The 17258-nt window shown below is 40.0% G+C and overlaps 2 protein-coding genes across 3 annotated transcripts in view; one reads left to right on the top strand and one right to left on the bottom strand.

Moving 5' to 3' along the window:
- The window catches only part of LOC145469043 (uncharacterized), a 29979-nt gene that overhangs the window by 8404 nt on the left and 4317 nt on the right, over window positions 1-17258 (top strand). For both annotated transcript variants that reach the window (XM_081452695.1, XM_081452694.1), the window contains 14 exons: window positions 463-537; window positions 1071-1216; window positions 1890-1993; window positions 2464-2534; window positions 3606-3707; window positions 4482-4617; window positions 5122-5303; window positions 5799-5948; window positions 6040-6066; window positions 6632-6758; window positions 7272-7400; window positions 8288-8476; window positions 9020-9043; window positions 9132-9203. In XM_081452695.1, the coding sequence (XP_081308821.1) occupies window positions 463-537; window positions 1071-1216; window positions 1890-1993; window positions 2464-2534; window positions 3606-3707; window positions 4482-4617; window positions 5122-5303; window positions 5799-5948; window positions 6040-6066; window positions 6632-6758; window positions 7272-7400; window positions 8288-8476; window positions 9020-9043; window positions 9132-9203 (1534 nt within the window). The remainder of the gene's footprint in view (window positions 1-462; window positions 538-1070; window positions 1217-1889; window positions 1994-2463; window positions 2535-3605; window positions 3708-4481; window positions 4618-5121; window positions 5304-5798; window positions 5949-6039; window positions 6067-6631; window positions 6759-7271; window positions 7401-8287; window positions 8477-9019; window positions 9044-9131; window positions 9204-17258) is intronic.
- LOC145469044 (uncharacterized protein RP689-like) lies at window positions 9211-17053 on the bottom strand. The gene has a single exon (XM_081452696.1). It carries the CDS (start codon window positions 11637-11639, stop codon window positions 10749-10751), a length of 891 nt encoding a protein of 296 aa, XP_081308822.1. The 5' UTR covers window positions 11640-17053; the 3' UTR covers window positions 9211-10748.

Genomic DNA, 17258 nt, shown 5'->3' with positions numbered 1-17258 from the left:
TGTGTCACTGTGCCTGCAATATCTTAAGTTTAGTTCACACTTCACACTAGCGACATAATAACATAACGGCATAAGGAGGGCGTTATGTCGTTATGTTTGTAGTGCGGACATCCTGACATAACGACATAGTAGCAACATAACAGCATGAACATAACGACACAAGGAAAAAAATCTAATGTTTTTCTTATGTCTTCATGTCGATGATCACATTACTGACATAAGCTACTTTGTCGTTACGTCGTTATGTCGCTAGCGTGAACTAGGCTCTAGAGGTGAAGCGTTGGTCAAGGGCGGATAAATGAGGCAAATTCTGGAACACTATAGATGCTTTACACTTAGCGACTTTCGTTTAAAACCGAACAGGAACTAAACAGAACATATCAGGAAAAGGCAACATCGCTGTGTTTTCCTTTCTTAATTCACTAATGTAACCGTGACAGGTTTTTCTGCTTTTGTCCTTAGGAATGAAGAGCAATTTACTTCAGCTCTTCGGGTCGAGAAGGAAGCAGGATGTCCTTTCAAGCGCTACTTAGAAAAGTAAGTTTCAAAATATGTTTAATGTGTTTTACCTGCACTTTAGAAGCTAAAACTTCGGTGAGTAGCTAAATTTAGTGCGAGATTTCTATTTGCGTTGACAAAATAGTATACGTTTTTTGGAGTGACCTTCTCCTTTAAAAGACCTTTAAAAGAACTTAAGAACGGTCTGTCTTACCGTATCTTGCTCGTATTGGTGAAGGCTCGGAAAATTATTAGAATTTTGACAAAACGCAAGTGAAATTATCTCGTAATTTAACGAGTATACCATTTCATTACCTTTTCATGTCATGGGTGACAAATTATGCTCACAATCTTGGGTTTTTGATTTGTTTATTGAATCGAGAAATTTTAAGCCAAACGTTGCTATAGAAATTTGTAATTTCACACCTAAAAAATTATAAATTAAGGCTGAAATTTTGCGCCAAATTTGGGAGTTATTTGTCTCCTATGATATTAACGCAGAAATTAATTGTTATTAAACGTTACTTCCTAAATAGTTTCATTTAACTTTACAATTATTCTTGAATCTGTAGTAATTCCAAGGACAACAAATCTTTGTTGTCTTCTCTACTCTTCTGGTTGGATGTGATCGACTTTAACGCGGCGGAGAAGAGGTCTGGTGACAGGTATCTCAGACTGGTCAACGCCTGGGCAATATTTAACAAATATATTGCTAACGGTAAGTAGAAAATCTTTTTTTTTTTAACGTTTATTTGCTTGCTATGTTTTGATCTGTTTGTGTTATTTTTTTTTCTTTCTAGTGTGTTCAAAAAGTTAATTTTCATAAGTGAGAGTCATGTCGATCAGTCGTTTTCTTGAAAGGTTTTGGCGCGGGATTGTTTTTCTTTTTATTTGTTAATTAATTTAGTTCCTTGCTTTCTTTCTTTACTGTTCTCTTTTTTTTAACGTTTTTAACGTCTGTAACATGACAAAATGTCACGTGTTCAAACAATCGGAGCTCATTAAGAAAAAGGTCAACAAACACATTTAGCATGTGTTATATAGGGTGGGACATGACGCAACTAGTAACACGAGCCGGTAAACATGTAACAGGAGGAAAGCGCGGGAAAGCATGTAACTGTTAGAAAGCGCGGAAAAACATTTAATTTTTTGAAAGCGCGGGAAAACATGTTGCCAGTGTCAGTTCCTAACCAATGTGCAGGTTGTCCCTTTGGATCCTTTAAAATTCCATTGCCTGCGCGTTTATTGAAGCTGGCAAATTAAATAGAAAAAGAATATTGTGACTTTAAGGGTGTTCTACGCTTTAGTATGCAATTCACTTGGTTGCCATAGCAGCTGACAGTAACCTCCCTTAATTGATGAAATTCCTCGGTCTCTCTCACAATACTTAGATTCTCTCATGAGTATTGGACTTCCTCAAGGAGAAAGACAGAAACTAGAGCGCGCTCTCCACTCGACTAGCGATTTACCGCTGGCCTTTTTCAAGCCAGCTCAGGTGAGTGTGAAAATTAACAACTGAAATTGAAAATTTGTCGACGATCATTATCGTCGCTTCATGCTCGCTATTTTAGCCCCATGGATCTTTGAATTGTCATCTATTCTGTCACATTTGATCAGATACAAACCATGAACTTCTAAGAATAAACCTAGGCTATTTCTGACTTTTGCACGGAATTTTGCCTCCTAAAATATACAATCTGCACAGAGGAATTTTCACCTCAGGTATTGCTTTGCCAAAAATTTCGGAAAAAAGCTCATTGCAAATATGTGTTTCTTTAGGAAATTTCTATTCTCTTAATTTGTGGCTCGTAAATTTTTTGAACTCATTGATTACACGAACGCCTATTTTTCCATGGTAAAGCCTTTTGAAAAATGTTAACCTGGAGCTTTTAGGAAGTTTATAGAATACTCCTCTCTTCCCTCTTGCCCATAATGATTTCTAACGTCTCCTGTCATCTGTAATAGGACCATGCTATCAAACGACTCGAGCCAAGCTGGGAAGCCTTCAAGCAATACGAAGAGGAAACATTTCTGAAGTACGTTCCATTCTCAAACTTCTCTTCACAACCTCATAAATAATTCATCAAGTTTAAACAAAGGAAATTATGACCGTGACGGTGTTTGGATTTCTGATCGTAATTTGCATAGATTCTTACGATTCTAGTTCTCCGTTTTCTCCTTAGTTATAGTTTGGAATTTGATTGTAGTTGTCCATCTCGAAATTTGTCAGTGTATTTAAAGGAGCTGTGTACCGGAAAATGCATCTTGAGCATTTTGTATTACTATTGTTAAATGACAAGTACAGTGGAACCTCGATTTAACGAAGTCGGTGGGGACCGGCCAAATTTGTTCGTTAAATCGAGGGTTCGTTATATCGAAAACCTCGATATAACGAATTTGAGGGGAAACGACCAAAGTGTTCGTTATATCGAGGTCATAGTTAATGATTGACTTGTAACATAGGTGATTGTCACGCAATTCAATGCAATTTTCGTCACCCAGAAGTGCCGCGTTTTGAGTTAAGCATGGTGGCTTTCAGTATCAATTATTTTCACTTTTGACCAGACGCGCAGCTTTTGTTTACAAAAGAACAACACTTTCAGAGTAGAGATTTAAAACTGTTGCAATATAGAGGTTATACACAAAATTGTCTATGTAAACAAGGAAACGGGCTTTAGTGTTGTTATGCTGCACTACCCAACATTTCCGGACTTCAGAGAAGATAGAGCAGAAGTTAATTGATGTCGAAATACTATAGTGCCAATCTCTATGACATATAATAAGCCGTTGACTGAAAAACTGCTGTCTGTTTACCATAAGGATTACAAGGATTTGTTGACTGTTGATCTGTTCAGCGTTTATCCTCTGTCGCGTGTTGACATTGTAATTCGTTATATCGAGGTAGATTTTACGTTTGGGCTTCCGGATTATGTTCGTTATATCGAAGATTTCGTTATATCGAGGTTCTATTCCATACATTTTACTGTAACTTTGGCCGGGACATAGAATATCGTTCGTTATATCAAGGACTTCGTTAAATAGAGGTTCGTTAAATCGAGGTTCCACTGTACCATTGGTTCAACCTACCTGCACTCTTCTATTTCCAGGCCTCCTAAAACATCTTTTGACCGCTCGTCCATGGTCTCAAGTGAGAAGGCCGAGGTCAAGAGTCGATATTTCTCGCCCTCATCGGGACGCTGGGTGAAAAGGTAATTCCACCGAAATAAACTTGTTTAGAAGTGAAAGAAAGAATCTAACCCCTCATTTTCCAGGCATTGTTTCTTCTGGGTGTGGGTGGGGTGCTACAATTTAAGTTTTCAGTCAAATTTTCGGCGGTTATTAGCTCTCTGTTCAAATTGGAGCCCATTTCTCGGCTTCAGAATAAATTTCATAGATCTCATATTTCAGTTAGCTATCAGTTTAAAGACGTGTCATTTCTCAACTGACAGTGACAATTTTGACCATTGCCCGATTCCCTTCATGAGATGTCCCTTCAGGGAATCATGGTAGATGTATTCATCATCTTGGACTGGATGTTGCTTTGATGAAAACAACTACCATGATTGCCAGCGGGCGCGTCTCGTAGAGGGAATTGGTCATTTCCAGCTTTTAAACGTCATCCAGAACCTCATTTAGTTGATGACTGCTGCAGCCCGGCTTCACTGAAAGCAGGCAATGTAACGTTCGTTCTCTAGCACACACTCTCTTAACTAACAGTCAGACGATTCGCAGCTGGAAGGACAATTGCAGCGGAGTTGACCCTCGCTCATAGAAATCGAGAAGGAAAGGTCTTCGATTCTAAATGTTTGCGCGCAAGTAACAAGTAATCAAAGACAGTAGACGGAAATCTTGGGGTGGAATGCCAGACTCTCTCGATCGACTGCAAATGGGAGACGAATTGAGAAGCGTATACGTTTGCTCTGGCTAACATGAAAAATATGCAATGCCCAATTTATCAAAATTTTATGTTGTCTTGTTTGTAGACATCCGGGTTCCACGCCTTCACAGAGACAGCGTCGACTATACACGTCATTGACCATGGCTGAGGAAATTGACGCCAGCCGTTCATCACCTCGGACGGAATCGCCAACAAGACCCGTACTTCCAGCCCCCAGCAAGGTATAGGCGAATCTTCGCTGACGTCATTATTTAAATTTTTTCTCATTAACATACAACTTTGCGCAGAGAAGGCATCACTTTAGACCCGAATCCGATTTAGTCTTTAAACATCCTAAAGTATTTCCGTCGCGTTCGAGAATTTGTTAGCGATGAAGCGAGGGATTTACATGCAAGCCAATATTTCTCATTTCAATTCTAACGTGAACGAGTCTTTTTTTTTAGGGTTGTCAAACGTTTGTGCGAGAGGCCTTTTTTCAATAGTCTTTTAGTCGCATATTTTTAATTGAGTGTGTGCCGAAAAACGTGTTTTCTCTGGTTTCCTAAGCTCATCAAACCTGTGTTTTTAAGCCTGAATACTTAAGCAAATTCTAATAGAAGCCTTTTTCACACTACTTAACGGTATCCTAAAAAAACCAACGCGGAAATACAGTTTATTTTGTCTACTTACATTTCTTCTCAGTATAGGACAATTAATGCAATACTTGCTATATCCTGCAATTATAGGTGAAGAAAGCTAAAGCAAAAGCCAAAAAGAAAGCTAAGCCATCCAAGAACGTATCATTTGACTCCAATAAAAAGAAAGCGGCGGACTCCGAGGACGAAGGATCGGAGAATGACAAGAAGAAACAGGATGAACCAGCTAAGCCTGTTGTACCGGATTTTGTGGACGTACTGGAGAATAAAGGGTAATATAAGAGATCGTCACGACATTTTGAGTTATTTTGGCCATTTACATAATTACCTTTACAGGAGCTCAGTCACGGTTTGCGCATATTGAAAAGTTTAGCCTCAACTTTTCAAATTCGTCGTTTGTAATCCGAGTCAATCCTCTCCATCGTTAGCCATCCTTGTTCCTTTATGGTTTATCATTATCTCTTTGGTGTTCTTCTATCTTATTAAACTGTTATTTTCAGGTTTCCTACCATTTAAAGGTAATTTTGTACGTGGCCAAAATAACTGAAAATACCGTGACTGAGCTCCTTTAAGGGGAAGGAAACCTGAAAATAGTAGTTTGCTACGGCAGAAAAACATCAAAGAGATAATAATAAACCATAAAGTAACAAGGATGGAGAAGATCACAAACGACGAACTTGAAAAAATTTAGGATAAACTTTTCAAGATGCAAAACAGTGTCGTAGTTCCTTTAACGTTTAACTCGTAGTTTAAATTTCCTTTTTCAGAACTATGTCGGCCTTCAAGCAATATGTGCAGAACATGGAGGGAAGGCAATCGTTGAACCAGCTATTGATGTACTTAGAAATCGAACAATACAACGTCATTTTGCCAGCAAAAAAGATGCAGAAAACACAACAAGCTACACATATTTACAGGTAAGGCATATCGGATGAGAGAGCTGTTTTTATATTTTAATGGTTGGTTCCATTTCTAATTGAACTATTTTTTTCTCTTTTTTTTTCGCAGAACTTACTTTGACCCCACGTCCAGAAGGTAAACATAGCCTAAATGATAAATGGACAGACAGACAGACAGATAGAGTATATTTTAAAACGATGAGATTTAACTTTAAGAAGCTTGTGGGGTCGTTTGATCCTAATTCTTACACTTACCTCATGTATGACCATGATTTTTTTAACAAAAGATATTTCTAATTCTCACTTTAGCCGTGTCCACACTACGCCGGAGAAATTTAAAAACGCAACAATCACTGGTCATTTTGGATTTTGTGTTTGAGCAAAACTCGGTCCGGAAAGTCACATGATAATAGTGACGCCATCGTTTTCAAAAAGCTTCTTTTTCAAATTTGTTTTCCGTCCACACGAAATCGAAAACCCGACGTTTTCGAGTGCCTTCGATTGGAAGAGTGTTTTCGAAAAGTTCCGTTTTCGTGACGGATTAGTGTGGACGGTAGGCCTAATCGTAGGAATAAAGCTGCGTCTTCAAATTTCTCTTACGTAATGTGGACACTGCCTTACATTTAACTTATGCATGAACAAAATCTTTTGTAACAATATATTTCTGATTCTCACTTGATTCGCACTTGTACTACACTCAGGTCGGTAGGTCTTCCCCAGTCCCTATTTCACCAAGTCAACGGAGAGAGACCCACCTCCCCAGTCTTCACGGAGGCACAGCAATTTGTACTCAGTGATGTTCAAACATACTTCAAAAGTTTCTTCAAGGTAAAATCCGGTAATGTAACGTATTTAAAGAGTTTTTCGAAGTTGAAATCTTGTAACATACTTCAATATGTCTTGTCAAGATGAGATCTTGTAACGATATTCAAATATAAGAGTTCTTACTGACAAGTTAAATCTTGATATGTACTTTAAAGGTTTATAATTTCCAGATGATTTTCTAAATGTATTTGGAGTTTTTTTGCAAGGTGAATTTCCGTGGTAGTCGTGGTAAAATCTTTTGGCGGACTTCATGTAATACAATTCATTTGACGAGTATCAACCGTAGAGAGAGTTAGCCTGTTCCAGGCTCTCGGTCAGTGGGATCTCCTTTCCTCTCCCAGACCCCGCCCGTCGCCCGCCCGCTATTTTGATCGTCCCCACTGACCGAGAGCCTGGATGAGGCCAAGAGAGAGTTGGTAGAGTGAATCGCGCCGATGGAAACTGTACTTTTGCATTATCAAGTATTCAAAAGTAGGCCACGAAAACTGAGTGATACATATATGATGTTCATTTTAGCACGCACAAGATGCCGCTGGCCGGCGTGAGGGCACCCCTAACACGCCAGGGAGTTTCAATAAAGGAGATACGTTTGAGAGCTCACAGAGCTTCTTGCAGCTGTACAGAAGAAGAGCAAGAAAAACTAAGGTGAGTTGAACAGCCAAGAAATACCTGTATTGTTAGTGAGCTGCATGCGTTTTGTCACGCCATTGTTTGGGTCGTCACACAACATTATGCTCCTCGCTTGACAACTCGGCAGGTATATTTTGCAGGTTGCAGGTTGCAGGTTGCAGGCTGAAATTTAATTATAACTGGAAACCCGCTGGTACTAAAGATAATTAATAACCTATATACTCGTCAGAGGTTCTTACATACACTAGTTCGCGTCTTGCACATAGTGAAAACACGATCGATCCGCTATAAGTACTTATCGATCGACACGCTGATCGCATGAGACCAGTGAAATCTCTTCAAAGCCATCTGGATGGCCGCTCCACAGATGTTTCCATCGATTCCAGATTTGGCTCGGGTCTTCCCTCAACAACAGAAGATTGCCATCACAAATGAAGCAAATAAATAAAGAAATGAAATAATATAAGTCTTAAGATTTTAACCGACGGAATATACCAGCACAAGGTCAGTGTGCGTTCATTTTGGTACTCACAGGGAAGAAACCAACTTCAGCAGTTATTTCAGATGATATTTCAGATGTTTCTTCAAAAACGATAATTCATTGGAGGCTTAAAATAATAGGAATATACTCTCCTCCCATCGCTTCGGCCGGTTTGGCACTTAGGCGGAAGCCACCTTACGGAGCGATTGTAAACGGTGTCATGTAACAGTCACGGTAAGTCTACCACCTGTACGCTTCTTTTAGGTGCCAGCAGTTTTCCAGTTATAATTAAATTTCAGCCTGCAACCTGCAACCTGCAAAATATACCTGCCGTTGACAACTCAGCAAAACGGCAGAAAAAGAGACGACATGGAGGCTAAATTTTCATTAATTACTTATATATTTTTTTTAATTTCGTTAGAGCACTGGCCGATCTGCCCCCACGAAAGACGACAAAGACAACTTCAAGAAAGTTCTTCAATCGATGCATGGACGGCTTTCTGTTAAAATGGAATATTTTAGACGCTATCTGCAAACGCACAGTGAGCCGGATGGATTCCCTCGCCTCGAGAACGATCTTGTCTTCTACTTAGAGGTTCAGAAGTTCAAGGTAAGGAACATTTATCATCTTCATTTAACCACTCCCGCTAAGGACCTTTTAAGAGGCTTTTAAGATACTCGTTGAAAAGCGCTTGCCCAGCCAACATCCGCAGTTTGCGAATTCTTACAAGAGATTTCTTTTTTGGAATACAGAGTGCTGGTAGCCGGTCTCTTCTCTTAGGGTCAGACTAGTGTACGTGTTAGCTACGCTAGCTACAATCCCGGACAAAAGTAGTTGGGACACTTGAGCTCGGGATCACCTATCCCCCATCCCGCCTAATCAATGTTGAAAAATGTCAGTCGCGTTGTTTCAACAAAAAGGGAATAAATCACCTGATCATCAACATTGTAAGTCGGGGGAGGGGAGAACCTGCTTGTTGTGTCAACTTTTTTGTCCGGGATTGTAGATATCTGACTACGACTCTTCTACTAGAATTCGGACCGGATGCGCCCTTGCCCACTAGAAGGGGGTAGGTGGGTAGGGCCGAACACAGCATTTAAGTGTATCGAACATTTTGAGCCGGCCATTTGAAACTGTTTTTCTTTTCAACAGGAGCTATTCAACTACATGGATGATGTAAGTCCAAGCTTGAAATTTCTTTGTCAGTTTTCGTCATTAGCGCACCGCGTTTCAGTAAATAATAATTATTGATTCTCTCGTTTAGGTTTCTTTGAATCGAAAAGTAGAAGCAATCATTGAGTGTTTCTTGGACTCAGCCACCCCTCCCTGGCTTCAGGTAAGAAATTAACTCTTCTGGTAAATCTGGTGGTCAAACAGTGTTTCAGGTCCACATTTTGCTCAAACTCGCAAAAAAATTGGTCAGAATTTTTTTTGGTGTAGGGCCATCCCTTTTTTTTTCTCTCTCTCTGTTTAGCGTCGTCCGACCGACCCAGATTTTCGCGTTTTCAAAAAAAGAAAAAAAAGAAAAAAAAGAAAAGCTATGCAGAAGGCAATGAAGGCCATGACACATTATTTCAAACAATTGTCACTTTAATCTGAAACATAAGCAATTTTTGCCTTACAGATTTTTAGTTTTTTTTCCCTGTTCTCGTTTGATTTTAACAACGACGTCGATTTTTCCTTCCTCCATTGCCGCCATGTTGACTTTGTAACCATACCTTGTTGTTTCCAGGCTCCACGGATATTATGCTGAGGTACCGGGCCTCCTAGCTCCAGACTCCTTTTCCAATTTTATTTATTTATTTATTTATTTATTTATTTATTTATTTTATTTATTTTATTTTTTTTTTTTTTAATTTTATTTTATTTTATTTTCTCTTTTCCTACCGACCGACCCAAACTCAGAAAACGCATTCGACACTAAACGAAGAAGAAAAGGGGGATGGCCTAGTCTGTAGGGTCTGTAGTCCGCACTCCTGCAATAAGGGCAAGTTATAAATGAATGACTTCAAACTAAGGTTTACCTGGTTTAGAATTGTACATGTGGTTCAGAATCTCTCCAGAAAGATCTGAAGTGTGGTGTAGAGTGTACAAAGAAAGGTAAAAAATTCTGTCACAGTCCCATTGCTGATATCACTTTCGGCTTGTCACGCACTCCTCGCAAATGCTAGTTGCGCCAAATTGTAGGAGGGTGATGATTCATTTCCTTATTTTAAAGACACACATATTTCTAAGTCAAATTTAACTCGCGAGTACATTAGCATCTGTCATTTGCCCGCTGGGAGGTCCAGAAGAAACTGTGAATGAGGTCTTGAAAATGCTGCCTGAAGCCGCAGCGCAGGCCGAGGACAGGCAAAGTCCGAGGTCACAGTTTTTCGCTATGTCTTACAAAGCGCTTTAAAAGGTGTTATTAAAGGGGAATCAGACATATTGAGCTAAGATAATCGCTAAAACAAGACCGTCGTTTTTAAAGTGCACCTAACCCCAAATTTTTTAATGAAATACAAGAATACACCTACAGCACCTGCTACAACATGAAAGGCACAACAGAGATAATTAGGTTTACAAGTTGTCACGAACAGGCCGTCAATTGCGATTTAAATTTTCACACATCAATGAATTGACGAAAACCAAGAGACCATATTCATTGTAATAAACATGAAAATGCGATTGTACTCGCCCTCGAGTTCTAAAATTGGGATTTTATCGGAAATTTTTACCCAGTTCATACATTTTCACAGATCAAACACAGATACTATTGAATATCCGGAATTAATCCATTCAACACCCGCATAGAAGAAGCTTCCTGAGTTCTCGCGCCATTTTGCTCGGATTGAAAATAGTGGAAATTTGGCATGAAATGCCTGACAAACACACGTTCTCAACGTGAGGTTTGTTCCTTGATCTCTTCACAACTCCGTAACACATCTGTTATGATATGCCCTGGTGGGTTGCTATATGGAACTTTCATAAAATCACCATACGTTGACTTCAACATTTTCCGCCATTCACGCGGAGCAGGCAAGGGGAAGCCATCAAAATTCACCTCCGTCAGAGGGAAGATCTCACTTTTTTTTCTTACAGTCGGCCCGAAAGTGTGTCGCCAAAACCAATTTCCATCGTACAACTCGAGGAAATTTCCGTCGGTGTCGCTTTCGAGTACAAACATATCTAATTGTAGGCCGTCCGCTTGTTTACAGGTCAAACAAGTCTTGTAGCAACTGTTCTTGTCTCGCAGTTTCCCAAGAATGCCGGTCAGAGTTGGAACTTTGTAATAAGGGTCTGTCTTTTCGGTTTGGAAGAAAATATCGTCGGGAAGTTCATCCACACCATATTTGATAAACTTTTCAAAGTCTGCTTTAGGAATGGCTATGTCGACATCATTATCAAACGGATTGTGTCCGTTGTGTCTCACTGCGCCGAGAAGACTTCCTCTGTACAACCAATACCTTATACCGTGCTTTTTAGCAATGAGATCAAAGACTCTGGTCATTCTTGTCAATACTAACTGGCAGCGGCGAAGCAATGTTGGCCCTTTTTTACGTATATCCGGACAGTTAAACTCGCCATTTTCTTTGCGATCGCACTGAGCTATCGTTGTGTAAACAGTCGGGTGTAAGTCAATTTCTTGCACGTAATCGTGAGACGCCATTAAAAGTTTTTTCATCGCGAAAATCCAAATAACCAGCACAAAAATTGCTGCCAAAAAGGTAGTGTTCTTCCTGTTACGGTGAACTGAACGAAGACCCGTCCATTGCCAAAAGCTGTTCATGACGCTCAAATTCCTCGATTCGCAAGAATCAAAGAACTTCCGGTTTGCTCTGTCGGGGCTAACAGTGCGTGTCACAGCCCATCTCACAGCCCGTCTCACATCTGTCAAGGAAATGTCGGTGATGTCAAATTCATGCCTGACCGCTCTTAGGGTTCGTCACGCGTGACGAACCCTAAGAGCCTCTGCGTGGGGGGCTAATTCATTCTCAGTGTTATCAAATTATTGCGGCGTGACCGTTTAAGACTTTTTGTTGTCGGCCGTATTTTAAAAGCAGCCCGGGAGAATAAGAGTTTTGGAAGAAGCGAAAGATACTACGATTATCAGTTGAGTAAGGCGGGACGAAAGTTTGGTCGCCAAGTTTTAACGTAAAAATCGTGTTGTTGTCACGGGCAACTTACCTCGTTTCCGTTGGTAACAATATCAACAGCCGTTGGTCGCCTGTCGCGTCGCCTACAATTTCGCGCGCTTTGCTGCCAATTGACGTCAAAGGCGGACAAGTTGCCAACGGATACGGAGCCAGTTGCTCGTGACAACAACACGATTTTTACGTTAAAACTTGGTGACCAAACTTTCGTCTCGCCTTACTCAACTGATAATCGTAGTAACACGATCACCATTATATTAAGACAAGAAAATTCGATATGGCGCGGACACGCGCGTTAACAGGTCAAATCGTACGGTTCATATTTTTTCAGGGTTTGTACGGATCATGTAAAACCTGGAAGATCATGGAATTTATTATTTCAATTTGCAGGCCTGGAAAATCCTGAAATTTAAGTGAGGGTCATGGAAAGTCATGGAAAAGCAATATGCTCTCTGGGAATAAAATGGCCATAGGATAAAAAAACGGTCATGAAAAACTCGGAATGGTCATGAAAAACTTGGAATGGTCATGGAAAACTTGGAATGGCGCAACGCGGTTTTTCTTAAACAAGAAACTCAAAAGCCGGACGTGCAAGTTACTTATGAACTCCTTTTTTGCAACGAAAATAAGTTATACTGCTCTTTGTACCAAAGAGATTCCGTTTTCATAAACCCTTAAAACATGATATTCCCAAAGCTTAATATAAAATGCTTTACACATAAGCACGCTATTTGCATGAAGCATTTCGGTTCCCAGCAGTTATGGTGTGCATAAATTTGGCTCCCATACCACAGTATTTATCATCATCTTTGGTTGTGTTGTTCAAAGAAAAGAGAGGCTTTCCTTTCGTTACAAATTGGATCGCAAGTCGAAAAGTCGATCAAAGGCTTCCGCGATTTCGAATAAGAGAAAATATACTCTAAAAATAATGCGGTAATGCCGTCTCAAAATCGCATTTAGTTGAAAGTATGAATAAAGATAAACCTATCTTGCTTCTATAAAAGGAAACGATGTATTAAAGAGGATAGAATATATAGAGGAAGGGGTATAGAAGCTTATAGAGGACTAAGAATTGAAGCTTAACACCACCTAAATTGCTATAAATCGGCCTAGAAACCTCACAGAAAACCAAGGAAAAACACACCCGCGACAAGGTAGGTTTATCTTTATTCATACCCCTTCGCATGAGAATATTAGCTTAAGAATATAACCGTTTTTCTCATACAAATCCTTGTATTTCGACTGTTGCGTAACCTGTCATGAACTTATTTTTCTGCTGAATTTACGCTGAAAATATTATTGAGAATATTCTTAGATTATAGCACATAGCATTTCTGTTTTCGAATGTAATTTTGAAGCCAGCCTGCCGGCGTTAAAACCTAATATCACGCACATAACTTCTTGAAGAATGTTATTAGCATCGAACGTACGGTTCTTTTTTTTGGGGGGGGGGGGCTTCTTGGCTTTTTGGCTAGTTTTGCAGTTTAGAGAAAGGAAGAAGTTTATACGCTTTTGTTCACGGCCTCCACCTATCTCTTTCGTGACAGCTAGGTGTCACATAACATAGAAGTTATAGAATTGAATTGTATTCACATATTTTCAACACACCGAAATTAATATATATTCTTTTCAAAATCTTAGCCTCGAGTTTATTCTTAAAATTAAATATTCTTAAAATTCCGAAAACGTCAACCTCGATATTCCAGTCCTGATCAAAAACAAATTGGCTGAGTAGTCTAATTGGTAAGCAATAGGTTTGGTTTTGGCTTTACGACACGCAACTGAAATCCGCTGTAGAGCGAGAGTAATTAGCCTGAAATTTCAGTCATCTCCTACCCTCACTACAGTCGGGAGATGACTCACATTTCAGGCTAACGGGCGAACCACATCATTGAACATACAGCAGCCCTAAAAGAAGCTTAAAGTCGCACGTTCAGCTAGTTACAGTGGCGCATCTAGGGGAGCCCCCCCCCCCCCCCTTTATTGTGGGTAAAAAAATTCGCAGAAGGAAGAAAAGCCGGCAGGGCAAGCAAGCACCCCCGCCCCCCTAGCTTAAGGTCTGGATCCGCCACTGAGTTATTTGTAACAATTTAATCGTACCTTCAATTCACAAAATAACTTTGTTTCTGTGAATTGTTAGCAATGTTCTTTTCAAGATCATGTTAAGGCTCTTGTATTAGCAAAACACCTACCCAGCGAATGGAATACTGCCGAGAAATGGCCAGCTATGCTTTCTTGAGTTTCATCAGCTGTTTGGGTTGTACAACTTACTATTGATTTAGTGTCAAACCTATTCTGTTTGGGTTGACGATAATCCCGGGACGATAATTAACGAATGACAAACATGTAGTCAACTGTATCTTTTGTTAACTGTGAGCAAATTTACATTTGCACGAAAGCTGCCAAACTCTCGTCGCGGAGTGTTTTCACGTGACGTGTCGGCAAGATAGTTTTGTCCCGAAGCAATGGAGCGGAGCGCATGCGCTTGACGTCATGGCAGCCCATGATATTTGTGTTCCAAAACAATGAAAAACGGCGGCCATGTTGGTGTACCAAACCAATCCTGTGGGAGTTCAACTCTTTCCTTATGTAAACACTTTCTTTTTTCCAATAAATTTGCATGGCTGCTGAAACAACGTGAATGCATACGCCCAAAAGCCACATTCAACATATCATTCGCGAGCTTAAAAAGCCATGACGGCAACGGCAACGGGAACGTCACTGAACAAAAGATTTAATGAGCAGACCAATGGTTGTGCACGAGCGTTATAATTCTTGGTACATTTCTTTGCCTTCCTCTTCAAAATAACGACGTGAACTGACCAAATTCTGCGTTGTCTGGAGAACTTGAACCCGGCACGACGGCTAATTTTTTAAAATTCTTATTTCAAATTTATCGCTGTGTTCCGGATTTAGTTTTGCGATAGTTTTGGCAGTGATAAATAAAGTAAATGACTTTAGAGTATCGCGAGATTCGTAGGTAAAATATAAATTCATTTTTTAATCGACCTTGTCCTCGGCGTTGCCGTCGTGGTTAGTTAAACTCCCTAATATTCTATGTTGAAACGACCTTTGGGGAAATTAGCCGATCACTTCAACACTCTTTGTTTGGTTGCTTCTCTTTTTATTTCCACTATTGATGACTTCGGTACAATACTCACAAAGTTCTCTTACTGCTACTCTTGACTGGTTACAGCAATTACTACGACTACAAGGAGCTAACTCGTCACGTTCCTTTTAAAGGGACAACACGTCATCCATCAAATCAATGTCAATCCGTCAATTAGGCTAACGTAATGTCATGCGCAGTTCGAATAAGGTTCTATTGCGACTGCGCACCAAGCTACTTAGCATATTTTCCTTCGTGGTTATCGAGGTTGACTAAAACATTTTCTACCTTGATTTTAACCGACTATTCTTAAGTGGTTGACCTAAATAAGGTAACGTGAGCAATATAAAAGTTCAGGAGCCCATGGGTCATGGGCTCCTGAAAAGTTACAATCTTCGTTCTTACCGATTAAAAGTTTAGGATAACACCAAGTTAAGAGATAAAAGTTGTTGTCAAATATTTCATGCAACATAAGTGTTACAAGGAATGGGTTTGCAAACTCCAAGCTTCGTGGGCGGGATTTCCAGTTAAAACTATCCATCTCATCAACTGGACGTGCTCTTGGTACAAACATACTCTAACGAGGTGCCGCTGCTATTGTAAGGAATCTTTTCTTTATTTGGGTCGAAGTGTGAACTAGGAATAAATTAATTAAACATCGCTGTCACACTCCTCGAAAAGGTCAGTAAAAAGGGCAAGGTTTGACTGAAAAATTGGACAGGAGACTGAAAATAAGTTAAGGAGTCTAACGCGACTAATTCCAAAAAGAGCGCTTCCAAGATCTAGATTTCAATTTTTATTTCATTTTCTCGATCGACACCCGCGAGTAAACAAACAAACGAGTTGCTGGACAACGCAGCTGAACCGAAAACATGTAGTGCCGCAACGGTGCTCGCAGAACATGAATGTATCAAGGCATCCTACCAAGAATCGGCTAACAAATTATTTAAGTAGATACTACATTCAAAATAGTTAGATTACATGGCACTATTTCCAGTGTAACAACGGTCAAGTAATTTACACATATTTCGCTGAAGAACTAGTTCCTAGGAAACGCAGCACCTGCGTACACATCAACAACGATAAGAAAGGCAACATTTTTTAAACACCTAAAATGTTCCAATATTATATTTCGAATGACCCAACACCTATTTCTTAAAACATTACCATTAACTTTTTACTCATTATTACAACGAATAAATATGGTTGGGAATTTATATCTTGCTTGCATTTTTATTGTTTTACATTTAGCGTGGCTACGATGCCTTCAGGACAAACTTCTATGTTTGGTGTTGTTTTCTTTGTATCCAAGTATCTTTTGGAAATTGAGGGACAAAAGAGACTTAAAAAGTTTGCATTTTGACCCGAAAGCGTCGGAGCCATGTTAGAATATTCAAATATCAAACATGGCCTATTTAACGAATTTTGTGAATTGTGAAAGGACTTTCAGGTTTTCCCTCTAACAACCACTGTGACAAGTTTATTGTTAAAACACCGGAAGTGTTTTGCCTAAAATGACGACCAATGTTTTCATTAATAGATTATTGTTTTGATTTTTTGATCGCGTTGAATCGAAGTTTCCAGTTTTCCAGTTTTCCCTGTATTTTTATGAAATTGCTGAATTGTACACTAACCCTTCATCTTCTTTTTATGACATCAAATTTCAGAAATTTAACTCTCCTAAAGAAAATGACAAGCTTCCTCCACCCCCTCCCCTCTCCTTTAACATACGAGTACTCCCCCGGTCTTTTAAAACCCAGTTCTTTGGATATCGGACCCGAACTCGCCTCCCGGTTAATCGACAAAGCCTCCCCCGCTGTTTAACATACGAGTATCCCCCGGTCTTTTAAAACTCAGTTCTTTTGTTATCTATAGATCATATCGGGCCCGAAGTTGCCTCCTGGATAACCCACGAAGCTTCCCCTTCCCCTCCCCCCCCCCCCCCCCACACACACACACACCCGGTGTTTAACATACGAGTACTCCCCCAGTATTTTAAAACTCAGTTCTTTTGTTATCTATACATCATATCGGGCCCGAACTTGCCTCCTGGATAACCCACGAAGCTTCCACCCCTTTCCCCCCCCCTCCCCCCCAGCCCCGGTGTTTAACATACGAGTACTCCCCCAGTATTTTAAAACTCAGT

The sequence above is a fragment of the Orbicella franksi genome, chromosome 15 (genome assembly GCF_964199315.1).
Source record: "Orbicella franksi chromosome 15, jaOrbFran1.1, whole genome shotgun sequence".
In the NCBI taxonomy this organism is placed as follows: domain Eukaryota; kingdom Metazoa; phylum Cnidaria; class Anthozoa; order Scleractinia; family Merulinidae; genus Orbicella; species Orbicella franksi.
This window is presented reverse-complemented; position numbering and strand designations above follow the sequence as displayed.

Coding starts and splice junctions, on each gene's coding strand:
- LOC145469044 (XM_081452696.1), bottom strand. CDS start 11,639: ATGAACAGCTTTTGGCAATGGACGGGTCTTCGTTCAGTTCACCGTAAC.